Source organism: Mustela erminea, chromosome 15 (genome assembly GCF_009829155.1).
Source record: "Mustela erminea isolate mMusErm1 chromosome 15, mMusErm1.Pri, whole genome shotgun sequence".
Lineage (NCBI taxonomy): Eukaryota > Metazoa > Chordata > Mammalia > Carnivora > Mustelidae > Mustela > Mustela erminea.
In genome coordinates, this window is record NC_045628.1 from 72,686,541 (window position 1) to 72,713,168 (window position 26,628).

The 26,628-nt window shown below is 39.1% G+C and overlaps 1 protein-coding gene across 9 annotated transcripts in view; it reads right to left on the minus strand.

The window, feature by feature from the left end:
• Window positions 1-457: 457 nt before the first annotated feature.
• FRY (FRY microtubule binding protein) overlaps window positions 458-26,628 on the minus strand; it is a 335,554-nt gene continuing 309,383 nt past the window's right edge. For 5 of the 9 annotated variants that reach the window (XM_032314839.1, XM_032314835.1, XM_032314836.1 and 2 more), the window contains 7 exons: window positions 24,392-24,541; window positions 23,320-23,418; window positions 20,668-20,751; window positions 13,705-13,722; window positions 11,786-11,896; window positions 2,515-2,717; window positions 1,649-1,907 (listed from right to left, as the gene is read on the minus strand). In XM_032314839.1, coding sequence (XP_032170730.1) covers window positions 1,649-1,907; window positions 2,515-2,717; window positions 11,786-11,896; window positions 13,705-13,722; window positions 20,668-20,751; window positions 23,320-23,418; window positions 24,392-24,541 — 924 coding nt within the window. Of the gene's footprint in view, window positions 1,908-2,514; window positions 2,718-11,785; window positions 11,897-13,704; window positions 13,723-20,667; window positions 20,752-23,319; window positions 23,419-24,391; window positions 24,542-26,628 lie in introns of all 9 variants that reach the window. The other 4 variants (XM_032314833.1, XM_032314832.1, XM_032314834.1 and 1 more) reach the window with 3 other exon arrangements.

Genomic DNA, 26,628 nt, shown 5'->3' on the forward strand with positions numbered 1-26,628 from the left:
AAGGAAGTTATATTTGTTAGTCTCAGTAAATACGAGTAGGAAGACAGTAACAGACTGTCGTGTGTCTATGTCCCCGTTTTTCATGTGGGGTGGAGATAGATGAGCAATGGTGACAGAATTAAAACTCTTACTTCTCCTTAGAGTCTATCTCACAATTTAAAGTATAACAATCTGATGACAGATATTGACAAGTAGAGCTCACTCTTCTGATTTCTCTTTTTGGTTGATTAGAAAGAGCTGGTTGAAGGTCACAGTCTTAACTTAGTGTCCACTTCCAAAGTGGTAACAGATAGTTCCAGCCTCATGGGGTCCCTGTGCTTGCTGCTCAGCCCCAGTGAAAGCCAATCGTGGAATGTATATGAGTGGTACTCCTTGGGGTAACCCACATGCAAACCTGTAAAAGTGTGTCGAAGGCAACGATCTCTAAACCAGAAATAAAATCCATGGTCAATGTGTATTTTTTTTTTTTTTTTTTAGTCTAAAGGAAGTTCTGAATAGATTATCAACCAAGATTACATCACAAAAACTTTGAATGTATTTACAGAGTGAATAAGTTACATAGATCAACTTTGAATATGTTTCTGATGTGCAACTGGCTTACATGCACACAGCTAACACTTGACAGCATTAATCTGAAGGAGAAAACTTAAGAATGGCCCTTTACATATATGTTACAAATAAAATATGACATTTCTTAAGTAACAAAGTGACAACTCATAGTTTATCTTTATGATTCTACTTCTGGCTATCCAAATGGATATTAAAATATGCATGCGTGACAGGTGAAAAGACTTGGAATTTATAATGTGAATTTCTTTAACTTTTTTCCTACAAAATGGCAAAGTTGGTTAAAATTAACACTCATCCTTTTGTAGTATAAATATGCTCATATAAGCAACTTTCTAGTAAAAAGCAGCCAAGACCCTTACAAAAAGGTCTATCTGGACCATATTTTGTGCTAGGGTCCTAATCACAGACTTCTGCAAAGAGATTCAGGGCTTTCAGAAACAGTAGCCTAGCAACATAAGAAAGGTACTTCATAGCAGCTCCTTTTAGATACAGTAATCATATTCAAATTACAGTGTATATTAAATTGTCCATTTACAATTCCCTTTTCACATAAACAGGCTGTCAGCTTTTGACCGTCTTACAGTTTTCAGTGGCCAGCTTCATTCTGCCTGCCCCTTCCTCAGCCCAACAAAAAAAGAAAAAAAGAAAACAAAAGAAAAGGAAAAACAAAAGAATGTACAAGTTTTAGAATATAAAATATTTTAGTGAAGAAAACATTGCACTTTTGCCAATCTAAAATTGTTTCTAGAAAGGAAAGGTATTGTTCAGTGTAGTCGGCTTTGGTATGCAATGGAAGTCACTTTCTTCAGTAGTGAGTTGCATCTGCTCAGTAAAATAACACCTTTGTGCCACACAGCATAACGGATGGAGTCTGTCCCAGAATATTCTATGCTACCTTGGTTCTGATAGTATTGCTACACGTTGGAAGTTCTGTCATCCTGTTTAGAAAAAGTCCTACAGGTAACAAGAGGGAGAACAGTCTGACCAAGCCTTCTGAAGGCTGAAAAGACACTGAATGACGTCACCCCAGCATGACAGCACCCCCAGCTTGGAACCCATGGGGGATGGGAAGCTCCTGTCAGAGACTAGTGCCAGAAACACTGGAGTCTGGAAGAAAAGTAGTGAGGACTCGGTAACTCTGGGCTCTGCGAATCATGTCCCGGATCTCCATGTTCAGCTCCATCAGCTTGGTGCAGATTTCAGTCAGGCTCTGGTTTGATCCCACCAACGCATAAGTACCCGTTTGTCCCAGAGTTTGATGGCGGAAATAAATATTCAGTAGTGTCTGGACCTCATCATCAGAACTGCTTCCAAAGATGTCATTGGGCCACAGACTTCTGTAGTCAAAAAACAGCATAGATTAGAGGCATTATTGGTTACAAAGTTGAGAGGTTATGAGCCTCTGTAGTATAAGAGTATTTTGAGGTATAACTCACATACTACTATACAATTCAACCATCCGAAGCATACAACGCAGTGGCTTTTACTACATTTAGAGTTTTGCAAACATCACCATAACTGATTATGGAATGTTACTGGTTCTGATGAAAATATCCAAAGCTTCTAAATATCAGAACGGAATTTGATGATCATAAAACATTTATTTGCTATAGGATTCTGGTTCCAGTGACTGTGACTATACTATCCAAATGCAGGGGGAAAAGAACATATTTAAATAATTTTCAAAGTATACCCCAACAACCCCAACCCTAATTTGAACTGTTTCAACATTACAGGAATGATAAAAGACCAGAAGTAACACCTATACTTTAAACATGTAAGTTCTGAAATCTTATAGCTGGCATGGTAATGAGAAAGATCTGAGAAGGATGTGTATAAAATATCTAGATGTCCCATCTGTAGTGATTCAGTCCCCAACCATGACAAAGTAACTATCAGGCATGCATTTCCTTTCACTGTTTCTAAAAGAAATAGTCGAGTTACCTGCATTCCCTGATTTGCCGTAAAGCCTTGCCAAGTTCATTGTTCTTCAGGCACTCCAGCATGGACTGGATGGCTGCTTCAGTGGATGTGAAGGTTGGCTCAGACCATGCACCCTCTATATAGAGAGGGTCAGCTGCAATGGCTGCAGTGGCCTCCTTCAGGTTTTTCTTTAAGTCACTCAGTTCCCTGGACATATTTAGCAGCTGTTAAAAAAAATTATTTTTATTATGTTTAGTTGCAGGCTAGATTTTGCATCCCCAAGAGAGAAAATTTTCATTTCTCTGCTTCTGGTTAAGTATAAGCTAAATATATTGGTAAACTGAAATTGAACAAATAGAACTACTACCTGATATGTGTAAGGGGTTATATACATTGTGTAAGGGGTTATATACATTGCATAACTTTCTGTATCAAACACTGGGATACTCTCCTTAGATGAGAGGTTAACATTTCCTTTAAAATGTTTTCTGTTTAAGTAGAAGGGCATATCCAGAGTTAAAATGCATAAGATAACAGGGTTGGGTAGAGCTGGGTTCAAATGCCAATTCTACACTGTATTATGGGACCATACTCAAATAAATAGACTTTTATGTGCTTCAGTTTTCTGATCTGTGAGACTGGAGACATTACCCACCTCACAGGTAACTTTAAAGATGAGATGATGTATATAAAATGCTTAGTACAGTTTGGCACATAAATGCTTACTAAACTTAATCTCGAACATGGATCTTGTTTGAAAAATAACTTTCATTTGTATGCCATAGGAAAGATGAAAGATATAATTTAAGGAAGAGGAAAAAATCTCAAGGTAATGTTAGTATTCATGTTACAGAGCTAAGAGGTATTTTACCTCAAAATTACTGGTATCAAAAGATAAATCAAAAAAAGAACCTATGTCACTTTTTAGTGCCCCCCCAAAGTACTATGGAAGTCAACTGTTTTTCAATTTGATCCCAAGAGCATTTTTAAAAAGTTGATGTGCCTTTAAAGATTTGTTCGCCTTTGTAAGGTAAATTGGTGATGTCTGTTTCCTTTGGAAAGTTGATTTACCCAACATCTTCATCTTTACTCATTCCCAGATAGTTAACTGGACCATGTATAGAACCAAAGCCCTCCAGAATTATTTGTCTTCACACAGGTAACTGTTACATACAACTACCTACTCCAATGCTAGGTTTGAAATTTACTGAGGTAATCCTTTTAAGTATGGTATTAGAGGAGGATCCTAATCTCACCTCCTTTCATAGATACAGAGGCTACAACCACATATAATGGAACTCCCTCTGAAGACCATTCCAAGACTAGCAGAACAGATCTTCTACAGCTAAAGATAGAAAAGCCACTTTGATAAGGTAGGAGGGGCAGAGAGCCAAACCCTGGGTTTGGTGATCCATAAGGAAGAGTGATATCACAGGTGCAGAGGTCTTTCCTGAGTAGTGACGGGATTAATCCCCTGTCATGGGGATCAGCATGGAGAAGATGAGCTTCTATAACACCTGGTTTTGAAAATCAGTGAGGCTCCAGAAGAGTGGGAGGACTATAGTAAACTGAGACTGCTTTTAAAGGGCCAGCAGATTCTATCAATCACCCTAGGATTCATTACAAAGGCAGTAGTATGAAAAGCACCTTGATTATATATGATTTGTGGACTAAATTTTAAAGCAAATTTCAGATAGGCAGGGATCTGTAGGAGCTTTCTGTTGGAATGGGAGTGTTGGCAGCCAACTTTTTTCTTCCTCTCCTTAAGTCTGGCTGGCCTGACACTCGTGGGAGCCAGTTCTGACAATCTCCATCTACTTTGCTAGCCCTGCTTGCCCTGTCCTGGCAGATGACCCTCCTACCACATGGGGCAGGCTGCCCCAGGCAGGATGGGCAGGCCTTTTGCCCAGAATGTACCAGGGGCTAACCCCATCCACCAGCAGGCCTGCAGCAGCTGCAGACAGGCAACTCAGCCAGCCTAGCTGGGGTCAGCCCTGTTCACTAATGTGCCTAAAGCAGTCATGGCCCAGTCACAGAAGGAAGGCACATATACCCCACACAGGGGACACCCCTGGAATGCCTAGTTCTGGTGTCGAGGGGAATGTACTACAGGGCTCCACAGTACACCTTTTACATAGGGCCACTACTTTCAAGACATAATACACTGAAACAGAGGTAGACAAAATGAGGGAAGAGGGGAATATGTTACAAATGAAAGTACAAGATAAAGCCTCAGGAAAAGTACTAAACAAAACATAAAAGTTGAAAGTGAGGGGTCATAAAGATATTCGCTAGAGCTGAGTAGATGAACTCATGAGAATTTCAACAAAGAGAAAATATAAAGCATCAATAAGGGTCGGAGAATACAATAACTGAAAAGACAAATACAACAGGGGAATTAAAGGTAATTAGAGATGGAGAAGAATAGCTCAGTGATCTGAAAGACCGAATAATGGAGAACACCCATGCTGAAAAGCAAAAAGGAAAACTGAGTTTTAAAAAATGAGGATAAGTTTGGGACCTTTAGATAACATCAGTTTTACTAACATTTATAGGGGTCAGAAGGAGGACAGAGAGAGAAAGGGGGCAGATAACTTATTTAAAGATGTAATAGCAGACAATTTCCCTAACCTGGAGAATGAGATATCCAGGTAGTACAGAGAGCCTCTAACAAGACGAACCCAAAGGAGGTCACATGATACTTAAAATGTCAAATGCACCAATAGGAAGGCAATTAGTTACATAAAAGGGAAGCCCCAGGCTATAAGCTGATTTCTTAGCAGAAACTTTGAGTATATCATGCCACTCTCCCTTTTGACCTGCAAAGTGTTGAAAGGGAAAAAGTCTACAACCACAAATACCCTACTTAGCGTATCATTCAGAATTGAAGGAGAGCGTTTCCCAGAAAAACAAAATTAATTTATCACCACTAAAGCAGTCTTACAGGAAATGTTAAAGACACTTCTTTAAACAAGGAAGTGTCCATTACTAGGAGAAATTATGAAAGGAAAAAATTTACTGGTAAACATATACTAAAGATAGTAGTAGATCAATCACTTAGAAAGCTAGAATGATGACTAAAAGAAAAAATAGTAAAATTGATCATATCTACAAAAATTAGGTGATACACAAAGAGATCTAAAATATGTCATATACATAAAATGAGGTAGAATTTAAAATGTACTGCTTTTAGAATGTGTTTGAAGTGACCAACTTAAAACATCCTGCTATATACATATACATAGAATGTTATATATGAACCTCATAGTAACCACAAACATATTACAGACACAAAAATAGAAAGCCAAGACTAACACTGAAGAAGGTAAAGTTATACAAAAAAAGGAAAGAGAAGAACTACAGAAATACCGCTTTGAATGTAAATGGACTAAATGCTCCAATCAAAACATATAGGATGAATGAAAGGATAAAAAGAAAAACAAGACCCACCTGTATGCTGCCTACAGGAGATCTGGTTCAGACCTAAAGACACATACAGACTGAAAGTGAAGGAAAGGAAAAAATATTCTGTGCAAATGGAAATGGAAAAAAAAAAAGCTGGGATGGAAATGCTTATGTCAGACAAAACAGACTTTGAAACAAAGACTAACCATGTAAACACATGGTTCAAAATCTATGGGACTTAGCAATGATACTTCTAAGAGGAAAGTTTATAGTGATACAGGCCTACCTCCAGCAACAAGAAAAATGTCAATCTAACCTTACATCTAAAGAAACTAGAAAAGGAAGAACAAAGCATGGTTAGTAGAAGGAAGGAAATAACAATAAGACTAGAGTAGGAATAAATGAAATGTAAAAAATATAAAAGATCAATGAAGGTAAGAGTTTTATCAGAAAAGATAAAAACTTAGCATAATACCCTATAGCTCCATCCACAGTGTTGCATATGGCAAGATTTCATTCTTTTTTATCCATTCATCAATTGATGGACACCTGGGCTTTTTCATAATTTGGCTATTTCTGATAATGCTGCTATAAACATCAGTATGCATGTGACCCTTCGAATTAGTATTTCTGTATCCTTTGGGTAAATACCTAGTAGTATAATGCTGGCTCATAAGGTAGTTCTATTTTTAATTTTTTGAGGAATCTTCATACTATTTTCCAGAGTGGCTATACCAGAGTCTACATTCCCACCAACAATATGAGTGTTCCCTTTCTCCACATCTTCTCCAACACCTATTATTTCTTGTGTTGTTAATTTTAGCTGTTCTGACTTGTGTGATTTTTAAAGATATATTTTAGAGAGAGAGAGTGAGTTCAGTGAGTGGGGGAAGGGGCAGAGGGAGAGAATTTCAAGCAGATTCCCCACGGAATGTGGAGCCTGACATCGGGCTTGATCTCATGACCCTGAGATCATGACCTGAGCCAAAACCAAGAGTCAGATGCTCAGCTGACTGAACCACCCAGGTGTCCCTCTCATCATGGTTTTGATTTGTATTTCCCTGATGATGAGTGATGTTAAGCATCTTTTCACATACATTATGTTAAGCGAAATAATTCAGTCAGAGAAAGACAATACTGTATGATTTCATTCATGTGGAATTTAAGAAACAAAACAAACATCAGGGAAAGGGAGAAAGAAAAAAGGAGGAAAACTATAGAGAACAAACTGAGGGTTGATGGAAAGGAGATTAGTGGGGAATGGGCTAAATGGCTGATGGGCATTAAGGAGGGTACTTGTGATGAGCACTGGGTGTTGTATGTAATTGATGAATCATTAAATTCTACTCCTGAAACCAATATTACACTTTATATTAACTAGAATTTTAAAAACTTGAAACAAAAAAGTACATAAAATACACAATAAAAAAAGAAGAACTGATTAACCTTTAGCTAGACTCATCATGAAAAAAAGGGAGGACATTCATTGAATGAATAAAATCAGAAGTGAAAAAGATGTCACAACTGACAGCACAGAAATACAAAGGACTCTAATAGACTATTATGAAAAATTATACAATTGGACAACATAAAAGAAATGGATAAATTCCTAGAAACAGTCTTCGAGACTGAATCAGGAATAGAAAATCTGAACAGACTGATTACTAGTAATGAAACTGAATAATCCAAAAATTCCCAACATCAAACTGAGGGTTTTAGATGGGAGAGGGTGGGGGATGGGTGAGCCCGGTGATGGGTATAAATGAGGGCAAGGATTGCATGGAGCACTGGGTGTTAGACACAATGAATCATGGAACACTACATCAAAAACATGATGTACTGTATGGTGACTAACATAATAAAAAAATTATAAAAAATGAAAACTTCCAACAAAAAATCCAGAACCAAATAGCTTCACAAGTGACTCAATACCAAACATGTGAAAAATATTTAATACCTATCCTTCTCAAACTATTTCCAAAATTGTAGAGGATGGAATGCTTCCAAATTCGTTGTACAAAGCCAGTATAATCCAAAATCCAAAATCAGACAAGCACAGTACAGAAAAAAGATTAAAGGCCAATATTCCTGATTGATATAAATGTAAAAACTGTCAACACATTTGCAAACAGAGTTTAACAATATATTAAAAGGATCATTTATCATGACCAAGGAGATTTATTTCAGGGAGGCAGGGATGGTTCAATATCTACAAATCAATGTGATAAGCCATACTAACATGAAAGAAATTATGATAATCTCAATAGATTAAAAAACATTTGACAAAATTCAGTATTCATTCATTAAAAATGTCAACAAACTAAATATAGAGGAAATATACATTAACATAATGGAAGTCACATATGACATCCTTGTAGCTAATATCATACTCAAGAGGGAAAAGCTGAAAGCATTTTCTCTAAAATCAGAACAAGCCAAGGATGGCCATTCTTGCCAATTTTATTCAACATAGAACTGGAAGGCCTAGCCACAGCAGTCAGACAAGAAAAAGAAAAAGCATCCATATTGGCAAGGAAGACAATAAACTCACTATTTGCAGATGACATGATACTATACATAGAAAACTTCAAAGATTCTACCAAAAAACTATTAGAACTAATAAATGAAATTCAGTAAAGTTGCAGGATACAAACTTAATATACAGAAATCTATACATTTTTGTACACTAATAGCGAACTGTCAAAGAGACATTAAGAATATGTCCTGTTTACAGTTCCATCAAAAAGAATAGAATACCTAGGAATAAAGGTGAGGAGGTACAAGATCTATACTCTGATAGCTGTAAGACATTGATGAAGGAAACTGAAGAGGACACAAACAAATGGAAAGATATACCACACATGAATTGGAAGAATTACTATTTTTAAAAATGTCAGTACTACCCAAAGCAATCTGTAGCTTCAGTGTGATTCCTGTCTAAATACCCCTGGCATTTTTCACAGAACTGGAATAATCCCAACATTTGTGTGGAACCACAGCAGAGCCCCAATAGCCAAAGCAATTTTGAGAGAGAACGACAGAGCTGGAGGTATCCTAACCCCAGAGTTCAAACAATATTGCAAAACTAAAATAGTCAATAAAAACAGTATGGCACTAGAACAAAAGGATACATAGATGCTTGGAACAGAACAGAAGGCCTACAAATAAACCCATACCTACACAGTTAATTGACAAAGCAACAAATACATAATGGAGAAGAAAAAAAAATCTTTTCACTAAATAGTGTTGGAAAAATTAGGCCACTTTCTTATGCCATGTACAAAAATGAAATTCATTAAAGATTTACATTTAAGACCTAAAAGAAAACATAGGCAGTAGACTCTTGGGCATTGGTCTTATTGATGTTTTTCTGGACTGGTCTCTTCAGACAAAAGCAAAAAAAAGCAAAAATAAACAAATGGGACTACATGAAGCCAGAAAGGTTTTTTTTTTTTTTTTAAACATATTATTTCAGAGAGTGTGGGCAAGAGAGCATGCACAGGGTGAGTGGCAGAGGGAGAAGCAGGCTCCTTGCTCAGCAGGGAGCACATGGGGCTTGACCCCAGGACCCCGGGATCATGACCTGAGCCAAAGGCAGATGCTTAATTGACTGAGCCACCCAGGCGCCCCAAAACTAAAAAGTTTTTGCACAGCAAAGGACACCATTAAAAAATTAAAAAGCAACCTATTAAATGGGAGAAGGTATTTGTAAGTAGTGTATCTGATCAATGTGAATCTCCAAAATATGTAAAGACTCATAAAATCTGGCGAAAAAAATGGGCAGAGAACCTGAGTAGACATTTTTTCAAAGATGTACAGATGGCCAAAACTCCAATGAAAAGATGCTTAACATCACTCAACATCAGGGAAAATGCAAATCAAAATCACAGATCACCTCATACCGGTGAGAATGGCTAGAATCAAAAAGTTAAGAAAGAACAAGTGTTTTCAAGGATGTGGAAAAAGGAAGCCCTTATGCACTGTTCACAAGGATATAAATTGGTGCAGCCACTGTGAAAAACAGTATGGAAGTTCCTCAAAAAATTAAAAAAAATTAAAAATTCCGCTACTGGGTATTTTACCCAAAGGAAAAAAACCCCACTACTTTGAAGAGATAAATGCACCCCTTTGTTTACTGCAGGATTATTTACAATAGCCAAGATATGGAAGCAACCCAATTGTCCACTGATAGATGAATGGATAAGGATGTGGTACACACACACACACACACACACACACACACACAGGATAACTACACAGCCATAAAATGAATGAGATCTTGCCTTTGTGACAACATTGGCAGTCCTAGAGGGTATTATGCTAAGTGAAATAAGTCAGATGGAAAAAGACAAATACTATATGATTTCACTTATATGTGGAATCTACAGTGGCCTCAGACTTCCTTTATCCCTGGGTAAGCTGTGGCACCACGGGTCACCTGGTTCATCGGAGATAGAACCTGAGCCTTGCCCTCAACCTTTCCTTCTCCTTCATTCCTCACCCCAACCCCTGATCAGTTTCATAGATCTTTTGTGCTTAATCTTTCTCTCATTTTCTGTCCTCTCCCCATACCTAGCCCTTCTGTCCTGGTTTAAACCCTCATCCTTGTCTGTGCTATTGCAAAAGCCTAGGGACTAGTCTCCTGTCTCCAGCCTACCTGTCATCAAATCCACCCTCCACACCCCTGCCATAAACTAAAATATCCCCAGGCATAGTATCTTCTGTCATCTAACCCTTAATATCACTTGTGCCTGGTTCTGGTTTTTGGTTTGCATTTCATATTCTAGCAACACTGAATTGCTTGTCCTTGGGGTGCCTGGGTGGCTCAGTCAGTTAAGTGTATGACCCTTAGGTTCCAGTTCAGGTCATGATCTCATGGTCCTGGGATGGGGCCCTGTGCTCAGGACGGAGTCTGCTTTTCTCCCCCTCCCTCTCCCAAGGCTCGTGCTCACTCTCTCTAAAATAAATAAAATCTTAAAAAAATAAGTTCCTTCCACTTACTTTTTTAAAAAAGATTATTTATTTGAGAGAGAGAGAGAAGCAGACTTCCCACTGAGCAGGGATCCTGACACAGGGTTTGATCCCAGGACCCTGGGATCTGGCCTGAGCTGAAGGCAGACATTTAACTGACTGAGCCACACAGCTGCTGTCCCTATAGTTGCCTTCCCTTTCTTACCACATTATGTTCATGCTGCAGCTGCTTAATGGAACATTTCTCCTTAGCCCTCAGTTCCTCTAACTCCAGCTTGTTCTTTAAGAAACAGCTCAGGTTTGATTTCCTTCAGAAAGCTTTCCTATTTCAATCTCCTGGCCTCCAGCAGAATTGGATACTTGACCTTTGTGCTTCTATAATATGCAGCGTACATTGTTATTATTTCACATACTATGCTGCAGTAGTATTTCTTCATTTCTAGGAAAATTTTGGTTCACTTGGAAGTAGTATGTTTGTTACTTTGAGAAATATTAAAGTCTCCTAATGCGAAGCGGGACAGGGCAACTGAAAAGAATCAATTGTCACATAGATATTTCCTTCAATCTGAATGTGAGGGCAAGTATGAAAAGGTCAATGTAAAGAAGAAAAACCGTAACACAGGAACTTTTTCAAATAAGAATGTCCAGAACCAGGGCCAGGATCATAGCATTAGGGAGGCACTCACTCTCAGGGCTGTCCTTAAATTTTGTGCCTAGTCACTTGCTTTACCTAGCCCTGGCACTGGCCAAACGAGAATAGGACATGAGACAATGCATATTTAAGTCTTGTGTTCAAGCAAATCAATTCTGTGGGAAGGAAATCACTTGGGCAGTTATAAAAGGGATGGGGGGAGAGAACAAAAGGAAAGGAATGATTTTCACAGTAGGACTTGGGGTCGGGAGGTGTGGGGCTCACCTCTGGCATGGAGCTGACTTCATGCACCTGGCCGATGAGCTTACAGTAGGACTGAAAAAGCAGCAGCAGCTGGAAGTGCAGCTTGTATAATCTCTGACACAGTTCCAATTGCTAAAGAGAGAGCGTGCATGGGAAGAAACAGTTATTAAGGCTCATTCTTATATAACAAGTGAAATCTCGGTGGAGAAAAACATTTTTTTTTTTTTAAGTCAAGGAAACATAACTAGCTGTTATTATTTCAGGTGAAACAGAACAACAAAATCCAGCCAATAAATATCAGTGAGAAATTCACAGTGTAAGAGAATAGCTTGGGAGATGACTAATTAGGAGGCGTAGCTATAAAGGGACTCAGTGAATCACCAAATTTTCATTATGTTTGCCAATTAAATATCTCCAAATTATAGCTGTGGTCATCTTAATTGCAGTTGTCTTAATTTGTATAAACTAAAATTGTTTTTAAAAACAAAAACAATTATTACAAGTATATTCGAAAGGCAAAACATTAAGTCATTCTAGGTGTCAAATTTATAAATTCAGCAATTTGGGACGTTACTCCATGTGACAATTCTGGCTGCCGTGAGTGCAGACACTCATCTCAAAGTCTGTGTAAACACAACAGTCAGTCATACGATCAATGCTTCTACTCAGTGCTCAGTAAATATTTATTGAATTACAGAGTTAAAAAAGGGCTACAAGTGCTAACAGAAAAGAGAAATTAAGGGAACATTCAAAACTTTCTATGGAAAAAACATTTAAAAAGCATCATATAAAATGGCCCTTGAACCCTATAGATACCTCTCGAATTTAAAATGTTTTCATTATATGGCTTATGTATATTTTGAGGGAAAAATTAATCTTGAATAGTTCCAGCACCAACGATCATACTACTCTTTGAGCTGTATCTGCTTGTAATTGGCTCTACACTTTTCCTGTTTCACTCTAAGAATGAGTTAGCTCCTAGGTGGTAGATGGGAATTCTGTGAAAGAAAAGAGCAGCCTTCACAAAGTAGAATTTCACGCCTCAGCAGTCACCAGGGAAAGTGGGTTAAATATGTGGCTTCAAGGAAACATGTCACTGTTCAGTTTTCAAATGTTGTTAAGTAAGGACAAATAGGGCCTTTCTTTTGCTAATGGACTATAAAGAACTCAGCTCAGAACTGAGAGCTTCTAAGGTCCCTTAAAATTGTTCCCCCAAATCAGTTTAGGGAAAGAAATTACAAGAATTTAAACTTAGGCTTTAGGAAGAATACCCTATTGATCATATTAATACAGTCTTGATCCTAATTGTTAAAAGTTATCAAAGTCCATGGGCTAAGGCTATGCTCAATGAAATTTTCTTTCTCTTGTCCTTTCCCTGGCTCCTGGGGGGAAAATAACAACTCTAGGTTTAGATTTAGATGGATTTGATCTCTCAATGCTGATACCAAACATAAGTTTAAATAGCTACACTCATTAGTTAGCCCATACTAGATCTTTGGTTGTTTTAGTAAAGCATTTTTGTTTTTGATCATTTAAACCTTTCTTTATGGAAATCTTTTAAAATCTGATATAAAAGATAACTGCTAGAGACTTGCAGATAAATTAAAAAAAGTATTGTTTAAAAACAACATTACCTTCATAAATTTAGGGTGAAACCTAGCTATGAAAACTCTGCCCTTTGTTACATGCTGGATAATGCGGGTTATTACTCAAAATATCCCACTGGTAGTATGAGAGTTCACAGCAACTTGAGTTTCTACTTTGGGACGAAAGCAGCCCAGAATGCTACTAATTCACTGCATGTCTCAGTCTACCAAATAAAATAAAATGAAACGCAAAGGGGAAAACATGCTAAGAGCTATAATAGTAATAGTAAAAATAAGATTTGTTATGGGTCCATGCCTAAAATGGGCAAAGAGTATGAAAGAAAGTTAACTTACTGCAAGAGATTCCATTTGCTACACAGCAAGCATGGCACAGGAAACAAAGGAAAGGAAAGAAAGTACAGGGTCAGTGTAATGCATGCAACGGAAAGCATGGCCCTCTTCCAAGAGCAGACCCGTCAGCAGTATTAGCATTGCTTGCCCAAACTTGATAAATGGTTGCACGTCTTGTACCCATTCAACATGCACAGCGGTCCAGTTAAAAAGAAGCTTGAATGGGAAACATGTCACTGAAAAATATAATTGGTAATTGTTTAGGTTCTCCGATTAGTTGGTTTAGAGGTTTTGTCAGTCTTGGACACCAAGGTCAAAACTTTTATTACTTGAAGGTTTTAGGGTGTAACTGTGAATAATATGTGAACAGAGTAAAACTGTGAGGAGACCAACTGAGTAATCTGAAAGAACGGTAGTGTAAGAAATTACACTTTTGCTACCTGTTAAGGCAGAGTCTTTAATCCGTTTGACTTCCTATCTGCTAAACTATGAGGATCTAAGAGACATAGAATATCGTTAACAATCTAAGTGGCATTTTCTTTGGAGTGGATTGCCTTCCTCGTTAAGAATATTTTATAGGACTGTGAGATATAATCATCTCCAAGGAATAAACCTAGTCTATATACTCCCAAACAAGTGTGAGATATGACAAGTAATTTTCTTGCGTTTCACTTGTAATAATTTGTTCTCAATTTCTAAAAGCAATCTAGAACTGGTGGGTAGTTTAGAATAATATAAATTTGTAATTGAGCCGTGTTCAATTATGGCTTCCGTTTTTTGGTATTGTCATATCTTAACCATAGACTTGGTTTTAAGGAAAGTATGAGTATGTTGGAAAGGTGATCAGAGTCTGACAGAGTATTAAAAAAAAAATTTGGCCATTCCTAAGTATGGATCAGTATATCTGGTTCTGGGTTTTCAAAATATTTAAAGACCTATCTAACTTAGTTTCTAATTCTTGACAGGAAAACCACTTATTTTAAAGCTCTTTCTAAAAGAAATCTCTGGGTTATTATCAGTTTAATGTACTATGCTTAATATAAGGTACATTACACACACAAAATTACCAAATTATTTATCAGTATCTTAAACATAAAGCCCCACCACTATCATTTCCCAGCCCCTTCCCCTGCCCTCCGAGGGTCTCTTCTTGCCTCACCTGTTACTAATATCCAATGAACTGGGCGTTCTGATGACTACTGTATTATGTTTATTGAGTAGTTTTTTGGACCTTGGCCATGAATATCTTTCAAAGCCTTGAAAGATAAATACATTGAAGCCTGTGATGCAGATTACACAGCCTGAGGTAATTGCTATTTTTAAGAAAACTTTATGCCTAGACATTTTATAATCAAACCTTAAGTACTAAAAAAACTGCTGTCTTTCTCCTGTTTTCCGAAACAAGGCTTTAACCCAAGAAGGTCATCAAACCAGTTAAGCTGAATGTCCTCTGTTCAATAAAGGCAAAGACTTTTTGACTCCAGCTTGGTGCTGAGGAATTTCATTGTCCATGAATGCTTCCCACTCAGCTCTCAAGACACAAAACTGTATTTCTTGGGGGATGGCCAACTTGACACTCCTTCTTGAACGCTCCTTTTTAGGTAGGTTGGTGCAAGCTGCCTTGCTATTTATTATCTCGCAATCCTTTCCTAGGCCACAGGCTGGGGCCTCGTTTGCATTTAGAGCTCCCAAACAGATAGTGAAAAATGCCTTTCTAGGGGGCGATTTTATGGAAAATGTTAAAACCTTTTATCCTTCCCGTGCTAATGTGTTCCTGTTTCCAGGTTTTGAGAATAATCCCTTCATAAATCTTTGTGAATGTATTTATGCTTTCATGACTTAAGATTCTTCTGAAAATTTTATGGGAATGGAACCATTTTATTGGGCCAGAAGGATTTTCTTCAAGCCTTGTTCCTGCACTCCTAATACAACTTGATTTATACATTGGATTTAGATGTATGTTTTCTCAAAACTAAGGGAAAAAATCAAGAAACCAAGACATTAAAAAATGATCATAGGCAGGATAGCTTAAAAGCCCAGAATAATCTAATTTTTGTTCGTTACAGTAGCATAGCCATCCGGGTCTCTCTGTATTCTGCTCTGAAGTGAGTTCTTTGCTTACAACCATTACCAGCCAGGTAAAAATCCGAGAAATGTTCACCCTGACAGAAGATGAGCCACAGTGTACTATAATAGCTCTTATTTTCATCATAGTTAATCTCTGAAAGCCACTGGTTTAAATTAAATGGGATAAAATTTAGACAACCTAGCCTAAGGTTGCAGCTTCCTTCCTCAAGAATACATAGATGCATTTAATCTCCTAAGTGGGTATAATCAACATGGGCCCACCCGTTGCTAATATCACTTGGGGCTGGCTCACCGTGACTACTGTATTATGTGTGCTGAGTAGTTTTTTGGACCTCAGCCATGGATATCTTTCAAAGCTTTGAAAGACAAATACCTTTAAGCCTGTGATACAGATTACACAGCCTGAGGTATTTACTATTTTTAAGAAAACTTCAACATCAGGAGACACTTGTTTTCAGTCAATGCAGGGAAAAGGATTCCTTACAGACGAGTAATTGACTCTCTCTGAAGGGTGATGTTTCATGGGTTACAATTTAACTGCAGAAACTGCAACCCGTCTTGTTCGGTTCGTGTAAAGAACAGAGGTTGCCATCTTCTCGTGCATAGATTATGCAGGGATAGTAAGTACATAACTGAGAGGGCTGGTGTCCAAAAAGACCCTAGTAATTGGAATGATGATTTGTATATAAGATGAAATGTAGCTGGGCCAGATGTAAATGATTGCACTTGAGTCCGAAGAGTGAAATGTTCCAGTAGTGCTCAGAAATACCTGTTGAATTGGGACTGTGCCAACTAACATCACTTATAATGAGTGAAATGGAAATAGCCCCAGCTTTGCCAGGCCAGGCCCCACAGGACCCGGGAGGTGAGTGGTATTCACTAGTTGAAGGTCTAAGCCTCGTGCTGCCATCTGGAGCATCTGGAGCACCTGGAGCAGGTGTTCTTCTCCCCGACCCACATTTCTACTAATGTCAACTACCTAGTGGTAGCCACCCTTAGATGAATTGGAGAAGGTCAGAGAAGGAAATGGAGAGGTCAGTGGAAACCCAAATTCTTTTCTTTTTTTTTTTTTTTTCATTTTTATTTATTTTTATTTTTTTATAAACATATATTTTTATCCCCAGGGGTACAGGTCTGTGAAATGCCAGGTTTACACACTTCACAGCACTCACAGTGGCACATACCCTTCCCAGTGTCCATAAACCCACCCCCCAACTCCTCCCCCCATCAACCCTCAGTTTGTTTTGTGAGATTAAGAGTCACTTATGGGAAACCCAAATTCTTAATTAGAGGTGCTGATTTAGGTCACGAAGAGATTTGTCCCTCCTCTTGCTTGGGCTGAGAAAACATAGGTAAAGCAGGGTCTGCAAATCAGAGAAACTGCTCTTATGAGACCCAAGCAGATCACACTCCTCGTCTTACGTTCTGTTCAGCGTATGCTGTGCAATATTCTAGGAGAATGGCCAATAATCACCTGCAAGCCTAAATCGTTGACTAATCATGCCTGTCTTTTAAAATAAGCCTTCCCTCAAAAATACTTCCCAAGTATTAGAGACACTTTTTTGTTTTTTCAAAGAAACTGTTTGTTTTGTCCATGCACTGAGAATTCTCCTCTAATAGACACCCGAGTAAGCAAGGTCAGCAGACAGATGCTTGCATCTTACATACGTAGAGATGTTTCTCACACGGGCAAGAGTAACACTCTCTCAAGCGGGTGCTAAAGGGTGGCCCATTTTTCTTGAAACACACAGCCCTGTCTGGTTTTCCACTTCCCCACTTGGGGGCCTTAAGTACAGCGACAAATTTTTCTATTATAAGAAAAACAGTAGTCCAAGCACCATGATGATTGGCACCCGGGTCTTGTCCGGATGCTGGAAATTTTCCTCTAGCCTTTATCTATGTGTATGTTTTTACCTTATTTATTTATTTTTAAAAAATAATTTATTTCTTTTCAGCATAACAGTATTCATTGTTTTTGCACCACATATGTTTTTACCTTTAAACAGTCAGACTAAATACAAACTGTGGGGGTGGGAAGAATCTGGCCTGCAAAGGTAGCCTCAGCCTCAACTTTCCTATCTGCAAAATTGGAAAAACCGATTTTGGACTGTTGTCCAGAGGACTGCTGTAAAAGGTCAAATGCGATTTTATATGTACAGTGTTTGAAAACGATTAATTTCTTCTTTCCATGTTTATATTCTCAAGCCTTTATTATAATGCTAACAGAGTTGCCATGTATAAATACTTGAATGAAGAAATGAAGTCTAAAGACCAGGAAAGGGATGAGAAGAACCACGACTACAACAGAGATGCACAGAAAGGGGGTGATGAGGAGGAAATGAAGGAAAAAAACCATCAGCAAGAAGATTAAGCAAAAACAACAGAAATCTTCCTTCAGGGATTTGGAGAAGAAATGGGTGAGGGAGCAACTGTACAAAAGAAAACCATAGAAATAAACTATAAGCACAATAGAGACACATAGTTGAAAATTAGAATGTTTTGGAAAAAGGATAATTTAACTGGAAGTCCTGAGTTTTTAGATTTAACCAGGAAGCTGTAAACAAATGAACAAATAAATAGTAGATTTTGTTTTAACCCTCACTCTCAAAAATCTGCACTGTATTACTGCATTTTCCTGATTAAGATTTGATTATTAGAGAATATAACAGAATTAGACGATTGAGGGTAAACGTTTAGACAACTATTTTTATAGTCCACTAGACAAACTATATCACGAACTGACCTTGGTTTTTGCTAATTTTAAGTCATAACTTGGTAACGTGTCTCTGGACTGGATTTATTTTAATAGAGTATAGTGGAGGGAGGATTGGGCCTGGAATCAAAAGGCGTGAATGCTACTGGGTGGCAAAAAATTGTACCATAGCCCGTGTGTGTGTGTGCACGCGTGCACGTGTATATATGATGTGTAATGTATTTAATACGTTACTTCTGGGGTATGCTCATGGCACAGGTTATTCCGTGACAATCAGAGTCACAAGTCATTTGCGGCAGGACATCACAGACGCATATGCAGGGACTGATGGAAAGCCTAGAGTCTGTTGTATTTTGAACTGCACATTCAGCTATGCTTACTGGAGACATCTCATGTGACATCATAAAACCCATATTTTAAAAATGAGTTATAGATATGTCATTTGTTATGTACATTTGCCTGTTTCCAGACACAGTGGCCAGGAGATGATTTTTGCCCTTTGTCTATCAACCATGAAGCCTTGGACCAGTCAACCTTGGTTTCCTTATCTAGAATGGGGCTGCCACTGCCTGCCCAGCCTCCCACGCCTAGGAAGATTAATGACTTCAGGGATATGAAAGTTTTCTGTAAGACACAATGTCAGATACAAATGTGTCCTCAAGAAGGGCCGTGATGTGTAATTGCAACCCACGCGTTAGAACCCTATTTAAGATATTTCTTAGTCTTGTAGTTTGCTTATTCAGTCTTGTACTCCTTCTCTAACTCTTAGCCAGGGCCTCACCTGGGCACTCACCCACAGCAAGGATCATTACCCTGAGGACTGCAAACTCACTCAAAACAATGACCAAACTGAATCCAACCACTGTTATTCTGTTAAAAAATTTTACCCCTCATTTTTTTTTTTTGTTTTGTTTTTACATGTTAGCAAAGCACTGTGTCTAATACAGGAAGATGGTTTCTCATCCTCTGAAGGGTGCACAATCCAAAATGCTTTTGTTCAGTAGTGGTGACATAATTCCAAGGTAGCACCTCTGCCTGACTGGGCAGCAGCTTCCTCACTTGCTTTCCCTAATCCACTGTGGTGCACTTCAGTCCGTTTCCAGAGTAGAATGCAGGAGCCTGACTCTAATCCTACCCATGCATTAAAACATTTCAATTGCCTGCCATTTCTGTGAAGATAAACACCAATGCCCCACATGGTCGGGCTTCTGCCAGCTTCCCTAGACTCTTCTCAAACTTTTCTCCAAGCTGCTTTCTACACTTGTAGCCACGCAGGCTCTCTTCATTTCCTGCAAATGTTCACATCCCCCTTCTGCCTCAGGACCTTTGCACAGGCTCTCTACTCACTCCCCTTCACTTGGCCACCTCTGGCTCCTATTTAGGATCTCCACTGAGATGGTACTTCCATGAAGAAGGCTTCTCAGAACTGCCCCCCACATTTGATCAGGGTCCTCTGTTACCTTCTAGCATAGTTTAAGGTTCTTTCCTTAATACCACTTATTGCTATTTGCGCCTATATGATTTTTGATTAATGTCTATGTCCCTGACAGGATTGGAAGCTCCACAAGAGTGCATGCTTGTCTGTTGTTCATTATCATATCCACCACGTGGACCACATAGGAGGCACTTAGTACATAATTGCAGAATAAATTATTTTAATCCATTCATAGTCTTCTGCCCCACTGCCCTGACAATACAGCACACATTTATAAGTCAGCTGGTCTGAGGTGTATATTAAAACAATTCTAAAGGGGAAAAGACATATCTATCATAGAGTGACTGCTGAAAGGTCAACAAAGATTTCCTTCCCTGACGAAACTAAGTGATTTGGTGAAGAATGAATGAAATTTGGCTTTATATTCTAAAAGAAGAGCAGATTTATTAGGAAATGATTAGTATAGTTAAATGATGGCCAGCAAAGAGATCATTTTTAAACCTCTGCTTTTCCAAAAATACGACTCCCCTCTCCACAAATCCCATCAACACACAGTCATGCGTGGTTTGAACATCATTCCATCTTACAACAGCCAATAGGCTTCTTGTGAATGTAATGGGGTGACCCATTGTGCACCTTCCTTTCTCATGCTCTATGCTTCTCGGGTGGATCAAAATCAACACACGCCGTCAGAGCACAGAAAAGATCAATTCTAACAGGTTTTCATTACCTTTTCTTCCGAGTCGCCTGGCTGACAGGTAATTACTCCGTCTCTTGATCCTCCTGCAAATGTTGCCTTACAATTTGCAAGCCACTGTTGTCAGAAAGAGATGCAGACATAGGTAAAATCAGTGATGTTCTGAGAACATTCTTATCGTCAGTCCTGTCAGGGAAAATTAATGAAGCTTCTAATCATAGTAATATAAAATTTTGCTGTAATGCCTTTTTGAAATTATTTTTTTCTGGTTAAAGATGAACTATTTGAGATTAAAATATCTATTCCTGTGGGTTCGGTGATGCTCATTTTTAAAATTTTTATATTTTTAAAAGACTTTGTTTACTTATTTGAAGGGGAGAGAGAGAGACAGAGAGAGAGAGCATGAGCAGGGCAGACGGAAAGGGAGAAGCAGACATCGGCTGAGCAGGGAACCTGATGTGGGGCTTGATCCCAGGACGCTGAGATCATGACCTAAGCCAAAGGCAGCCACGTAACTGACTGAGCCACCCAGTCCCCTTGTGATGTTCATTTAAATATGTAATTTCAGCATTGTGATATAACATTCTTGGAGGATGGTTTCACCAGACCATTCCTATTTTATGTATAAACTTAAAAATATCATATACAGTTAGAAACCTTTCTTGTAATAGAAATTTGGAGATAATACCAACCATTCCTCACAGGCTGGCAGATTCTGGACCATGCAACTGGACTCATGGCCCACCTGCCTCTCTGTGATATTGGGTGGCTTCTGTGGGGGTAGGCCTACTTCAATGTAAGAAAGGATATTAAAATAACAGCTCAGCTGCTCAGAGATTCTGCCATCCTTAAGTATTTGGGATAGTAACTAATACAGATACTAACTAATACAGATGTGACAAGGAACCCCCAGGCACAATACAGCCGTGAAGAACTGAAATTGAGGGGAGCCTGGGTGGCTCAGTGGGTTAAGCCTCTGCCTTCGGCTCAGGTCATGATCCCAGGGTCCTGGGATCGAGCCCTGCATCGGGCTCTCTGCTCAGCAAGGAGCCTGCTTCCCCCTCTCTCTCTGCCTGCCTCTCTGCCTACTTGTGATCTCACTCTCTATGTCAAATAAATAAATAAAATCTTAAAAAAAAAAGAACTGAAATTGACATCTGACATGAAAAGAGTGGTTTGTTCACCAAGAAGAATGGAAGGATTATTTTTATGAACTGATGATGAAGAAGGTGGAAAGCCATGACCAATAAAGCCACAAAATAGAAGACAATGGAAATTGTTATAGTAGAATGTTAGGACTCTCACCCTTGGGTAGATGATGAAGAGATCAGTAACAACAAAAACAACAAACAAAAAACAAGTAACTTTATAATGAATGTTTTCTGTGTATGAAGCACTGTGCTGGGCAGTTTACATAGGTTATTTCTATTTTTTTAAAATTTTTTATTTTTTATAAACATATATTTTTATCCCCAGGTGTACAGGTCTGTGAATCCCCAGGTTTACACACTTCACAGCAGTCACCAAAGCACATACCCTCCCCAGTGTCCATAACCCCACCCCCCTTCTCCCAAACCCACCTCCCCCCAGCAACCCTCAGTTTGTTTTGTGAGATTAAGAGTCACTTATGGTTTGTCTCCCTCCTGATCCCATCTTGTTTCATTGATTCTTCTCCTACCCCCTTAAGCCCCCATGTTGCATCACCAAGTTATTTCTATTTTTAAAGGCAATACTGTATTGTGTTTGAGAGTATGGACTTTTACATCCCGTAGACCTGGGTTTCAATACCAACTTTCCACCTCCTAGCTAATGAGGACGATAATAGCAATTCCAGGGTAGTTGTGAGCATTCCATGATTTAATTTAAAAGATCTAACTCTTATCATGTTGGACACATAGAAAGGACACAGGAAAGTATACATGCTATGACTCTATTATTATATCCTTACAACAAGTCTGCAAATTAATTATTATCGCCATCTTACAGATGATGAATCTGTGGTGAGGACATTAAGTGACCTACCCATTGCACTAACCCTTAAGTAGCTGAGCTGTGATTTGCACCCATGTCCATGTGATTTCAAAATTCAGGCTTTTTCTATAGTGTTTGGCATATTATAGAAGTATTCCACAGATACTACACATAATTACTTGTCAGAAATCAGGGGGTCTGCATGCCTAGTTTCCGGATCACTTTTGTCTCTAACATTTACAGTCTAGATCTACAAAGTAAAAAGAGAGTAAAGAGCAGGAGTCAAGGCCAGGAGAGGCAGCTACTGAGAGTAGTTAGGAGAGAGCTGAGATCCACCCCATCTAGTTTCAAGTCAGGCAAACGCTGGAAGGAAGTAATTAACAATTTTATTAAATCTCTGAGAAAAGTTAATGACATTGACAAGGAGACATATCAAGCAAATACTCATGTTTCCCAGTTTCTGGGTAGGGAAATTATGGGGCTAAAAATGAAACTTCTCATTTGTTTCATTTGAAAACTTCTCATTAGTAGACATCATTTTTGTTTCATCCATACTGTTGACTGGAGCTGCAGCCCCTAACAGAGGAACAGATGAGGTTTGTCTTCTTCCAAAGATCCTGTCTTAGATTAACCACAACACCTCCCCAGGGCTCATAGTGGTGGGGTTCATTTGATTTTAACTGAATGTATATGCACAGAAACACAAAAACTTACCGAGAGAGTGGCTTCTTTTCTGTTGTTGTAGGTATCCAAATACTCTTGCAGTTCTAAAACACTGAACTTGAGCTTGTCCAGAAGTCCACAAGACAGGAGCTAAAGACAGGAAAATCATCTGTGTTAAAACAACTACAGTGATAACTAGACGAGGCATGGCTCCAGAGATAGAAAAGAGAAGTATATTTAGAACTAATGTAAAGTGGGGACCAATGGCTCCATTTTTAGTAAGCTGTGCAATCTGTAACTTTGCTCCACAATCAGCTGCAGTGGCGACTGAACTGTGTGTGAAGACAGACCCAAATAGACTTTTGAAGTGATTTTATCGTTAATCTGAACTTTAAATCATTTAAGATAGAATGGGTTCTCTTACTGCATTCCCTGCTGCAAGGTAGCTAACCACCAAGTTCCTGGAAAGACTAATTCTTCAGAGACTTTTGAAATCAAAGCACATATGCATTGGTTCTAAATTCAGTAATTACTCAGCCTATAAGATGGTTGTATGATACGCATGGGGGCGTGAACCCTCAAAGAGATCACCCATCAGGCAGGCTTAGAATTTTATTTAGGAAGTCATGATTTAGCAGTCAGCCAGAGGATGCTTTAACCAACCCTCAAACTCATCACTTGCAGTCCAGGCTGGATGAATCCCTCCAGGGGGTGATCAGTCTCTATCTGAGACTTGGGAGGGAGCAAATGAGTTCCTAGTGTTTCTGGATCCCCATCTGGTTGGGTAACTTGGCATTGTGGGGCCAGGCTAGGGCAGCTCTGGGATTTTGCTCACCTATTCATGGCTGTCAAAGCCAGAGTTATTGGAGAAAGGTGCAAGGACATGGAGGGAGCACCGAGGTAGATTTTTCTCCTGATTCCCTGAAATGACTTGGACTTGGCTGGTAATGTACAATCGTTACTATGCAGACTTTGGCCTTTGGGGGTCATGTCACAACACGGCGCTGCTTGCAAACACTGACAGTATCTTTCAGACAAACCACAACACAAGCACGCTTCCTGGAAGTTCCACCCCTTAGTAACCTGGGCCGGCCATTAGCCATCAGAGTCTGGGGGTACTCACAGTCTCAGCGTCCACGAAGAGTGTCGGGCATTCGGAGCAGGAGGTGAGCATCTGAGAAGAGCTGACAAACTTGGACCCGATTCCCCGGAGATTGTCTCCAAGGTAACTGGCCGCATCACAGGTTAGGAAGCAGAACCTTTTCTGAATATTCTGAAAGGCAAAATAATTACCATTTGTAAAGGGTAAGTTTTAACTTATGTACTAGAAAAACCCATTTTTTAATCTTTATAAAAATATGAAGTGAGGTAGAGGTGGGGGAGATAGGGATTAGGGCGAATGTTGGTCTCAAGTAAATAATCACCCAGTATGGACAAAACGTCTTCTTAAAGTGTCATTTCCCAGAGTGTGGATGCCTCTATAATCTTTCAAATAAATAGTACTTTTCTTTTTGATGGTCGTTAGTGCTGGTCAGCAACTTGAGTCCTCCTCACTTGTTTGTCAGATTAATGCGAAATTACTCAGATTACGTCAATGTGTGCAAGTTTGAAAAGGTTGTGAGATGTACCACTTCTCTGTTCCCCAAGATTGCAGCTTTCTGAGAAAAAGCATCAAAATAGTGCCATTTGAACGTCTGAAAAGTGGAAGCAAATGCTTTGTGCGTCTGGAATAATATCTCCCTCTGAGGGTGTGTCTGTTCTGGGGTCTCTAATTCTGTCCCGCGGTGTTGCTTACATTGACTCATTAATCCTCACAGCTGGGGAGGAGTCAAGGTTAAGACCTGACTTGCCGAAGGTCATGCAATTAGTAAGTCAGAGGAAGAGTGAGCCTGACTCTAGAGCTCATATTCCTTCCACAAATTGACAAAGCTTCCCTAAGAGCTAGTTTCTCCTGTCCTGCCTGAGGACAAAACCAGAATTAGGAAGAACCTGAGTCATGGTGCTGGTGTCAGTGCCAAAATGGGAACATGTTCTAGCCCTTAAGTTTCCAACACACAGTACCTTTAACTAAAAGAACAACAACAACAAAATCCAGTCCTAGGCATTGGCTTTCCTCAAAGAGATGTCATACCTTTTGAGTTGTGGAATTAAATCCAGGAGAAATCCTCTCTGGCCTATTGTGAGGAAAGTGAGCATCCCTAAACAACAGCAGCTGATTCTCTATGCTTCATATTAGAACAATGCCAACCATGTTACACATTAATGAGTTTTTAATTTCATATATACGAGAATTTTGGCATAATGCAGAGCATACATATGTCTTTTCGCTGTTAAGTTAGTTTTGTGTGCAGTTAGAAAAAAATGGAGAAAAAAAAAAACTTGACCAAATGTTAGAGCAGAAAGAACAAGAAATACCATTTCTAGCATCATACACCTAGTTGAGTGGCAGAACCGGGAGCAAGATTCAGGTCCCCAAAGAGTTTGGGGTTCTTTCCATTTGACCTAAGGATAAGATGAGGTCTGGGAAGCCATCTGTCGGGGACCTTCAGAGCCTCTTATAAAGGCAGGAGATATACTCAGTTTAGTCCTCACTTGACTTCCATATAAACACATCATATAATTTGGAGGCACTGAGTGATACAATTATGGCTTCCTAACCCAGGAGCAGCGGGAAGGACATATGATGACTGAGATACTTGGAAAGATGGCCACGCTGGACCATTAGAAATCAATTCCTCATTTTTAAAACCAAATTCTTTTGGCAATTACCTTCTCTCTACCCCTCCAAAAATCCAGCTAAATACAGGGAAATGTGGCCTTCAGATTCACAGGAAAATGTGAGAAAACAGCAGACATGGTGGAATACACGGCAACAGCTTAACAGAGCACATGTCTGAAATGTATTTCATTTCCAGGATATTTTATTAATACCTATTTTGTGACTCATATTTCTCTCAATCACATAGCATTTGATAACAGCTGAAAAAATTCTTTCTAAATGTAATGTATTTTTAAAAGAGTTTATTTATTTATTTGAGAGAGAGATAGAGAGAGAGCACACACATGCACGAGTTGGGCGTGGGCCAGAGGAGAGGGAGAAGCGACTCTCACCGAGCAGGGAGCCCGATTTGGTGAGGGAGCTCAATCCCAGGACCCTGAGATCCTGACCTGAGCTAAAGTCAGGGTTAATTTACTGAGCCACCCAGGTGCCCAAAGGCTAAATGTAATATTAAAAACTGAAAGAGGAGGTACATAATTGTATGATTATTATCGCAGGTAAGCTCCATAGGGATTAACCTAATACATGAATGGAAAAAAAAAAAAGTCCAAACCCCCAAATGCCCTTACCCAAGGGCCCAG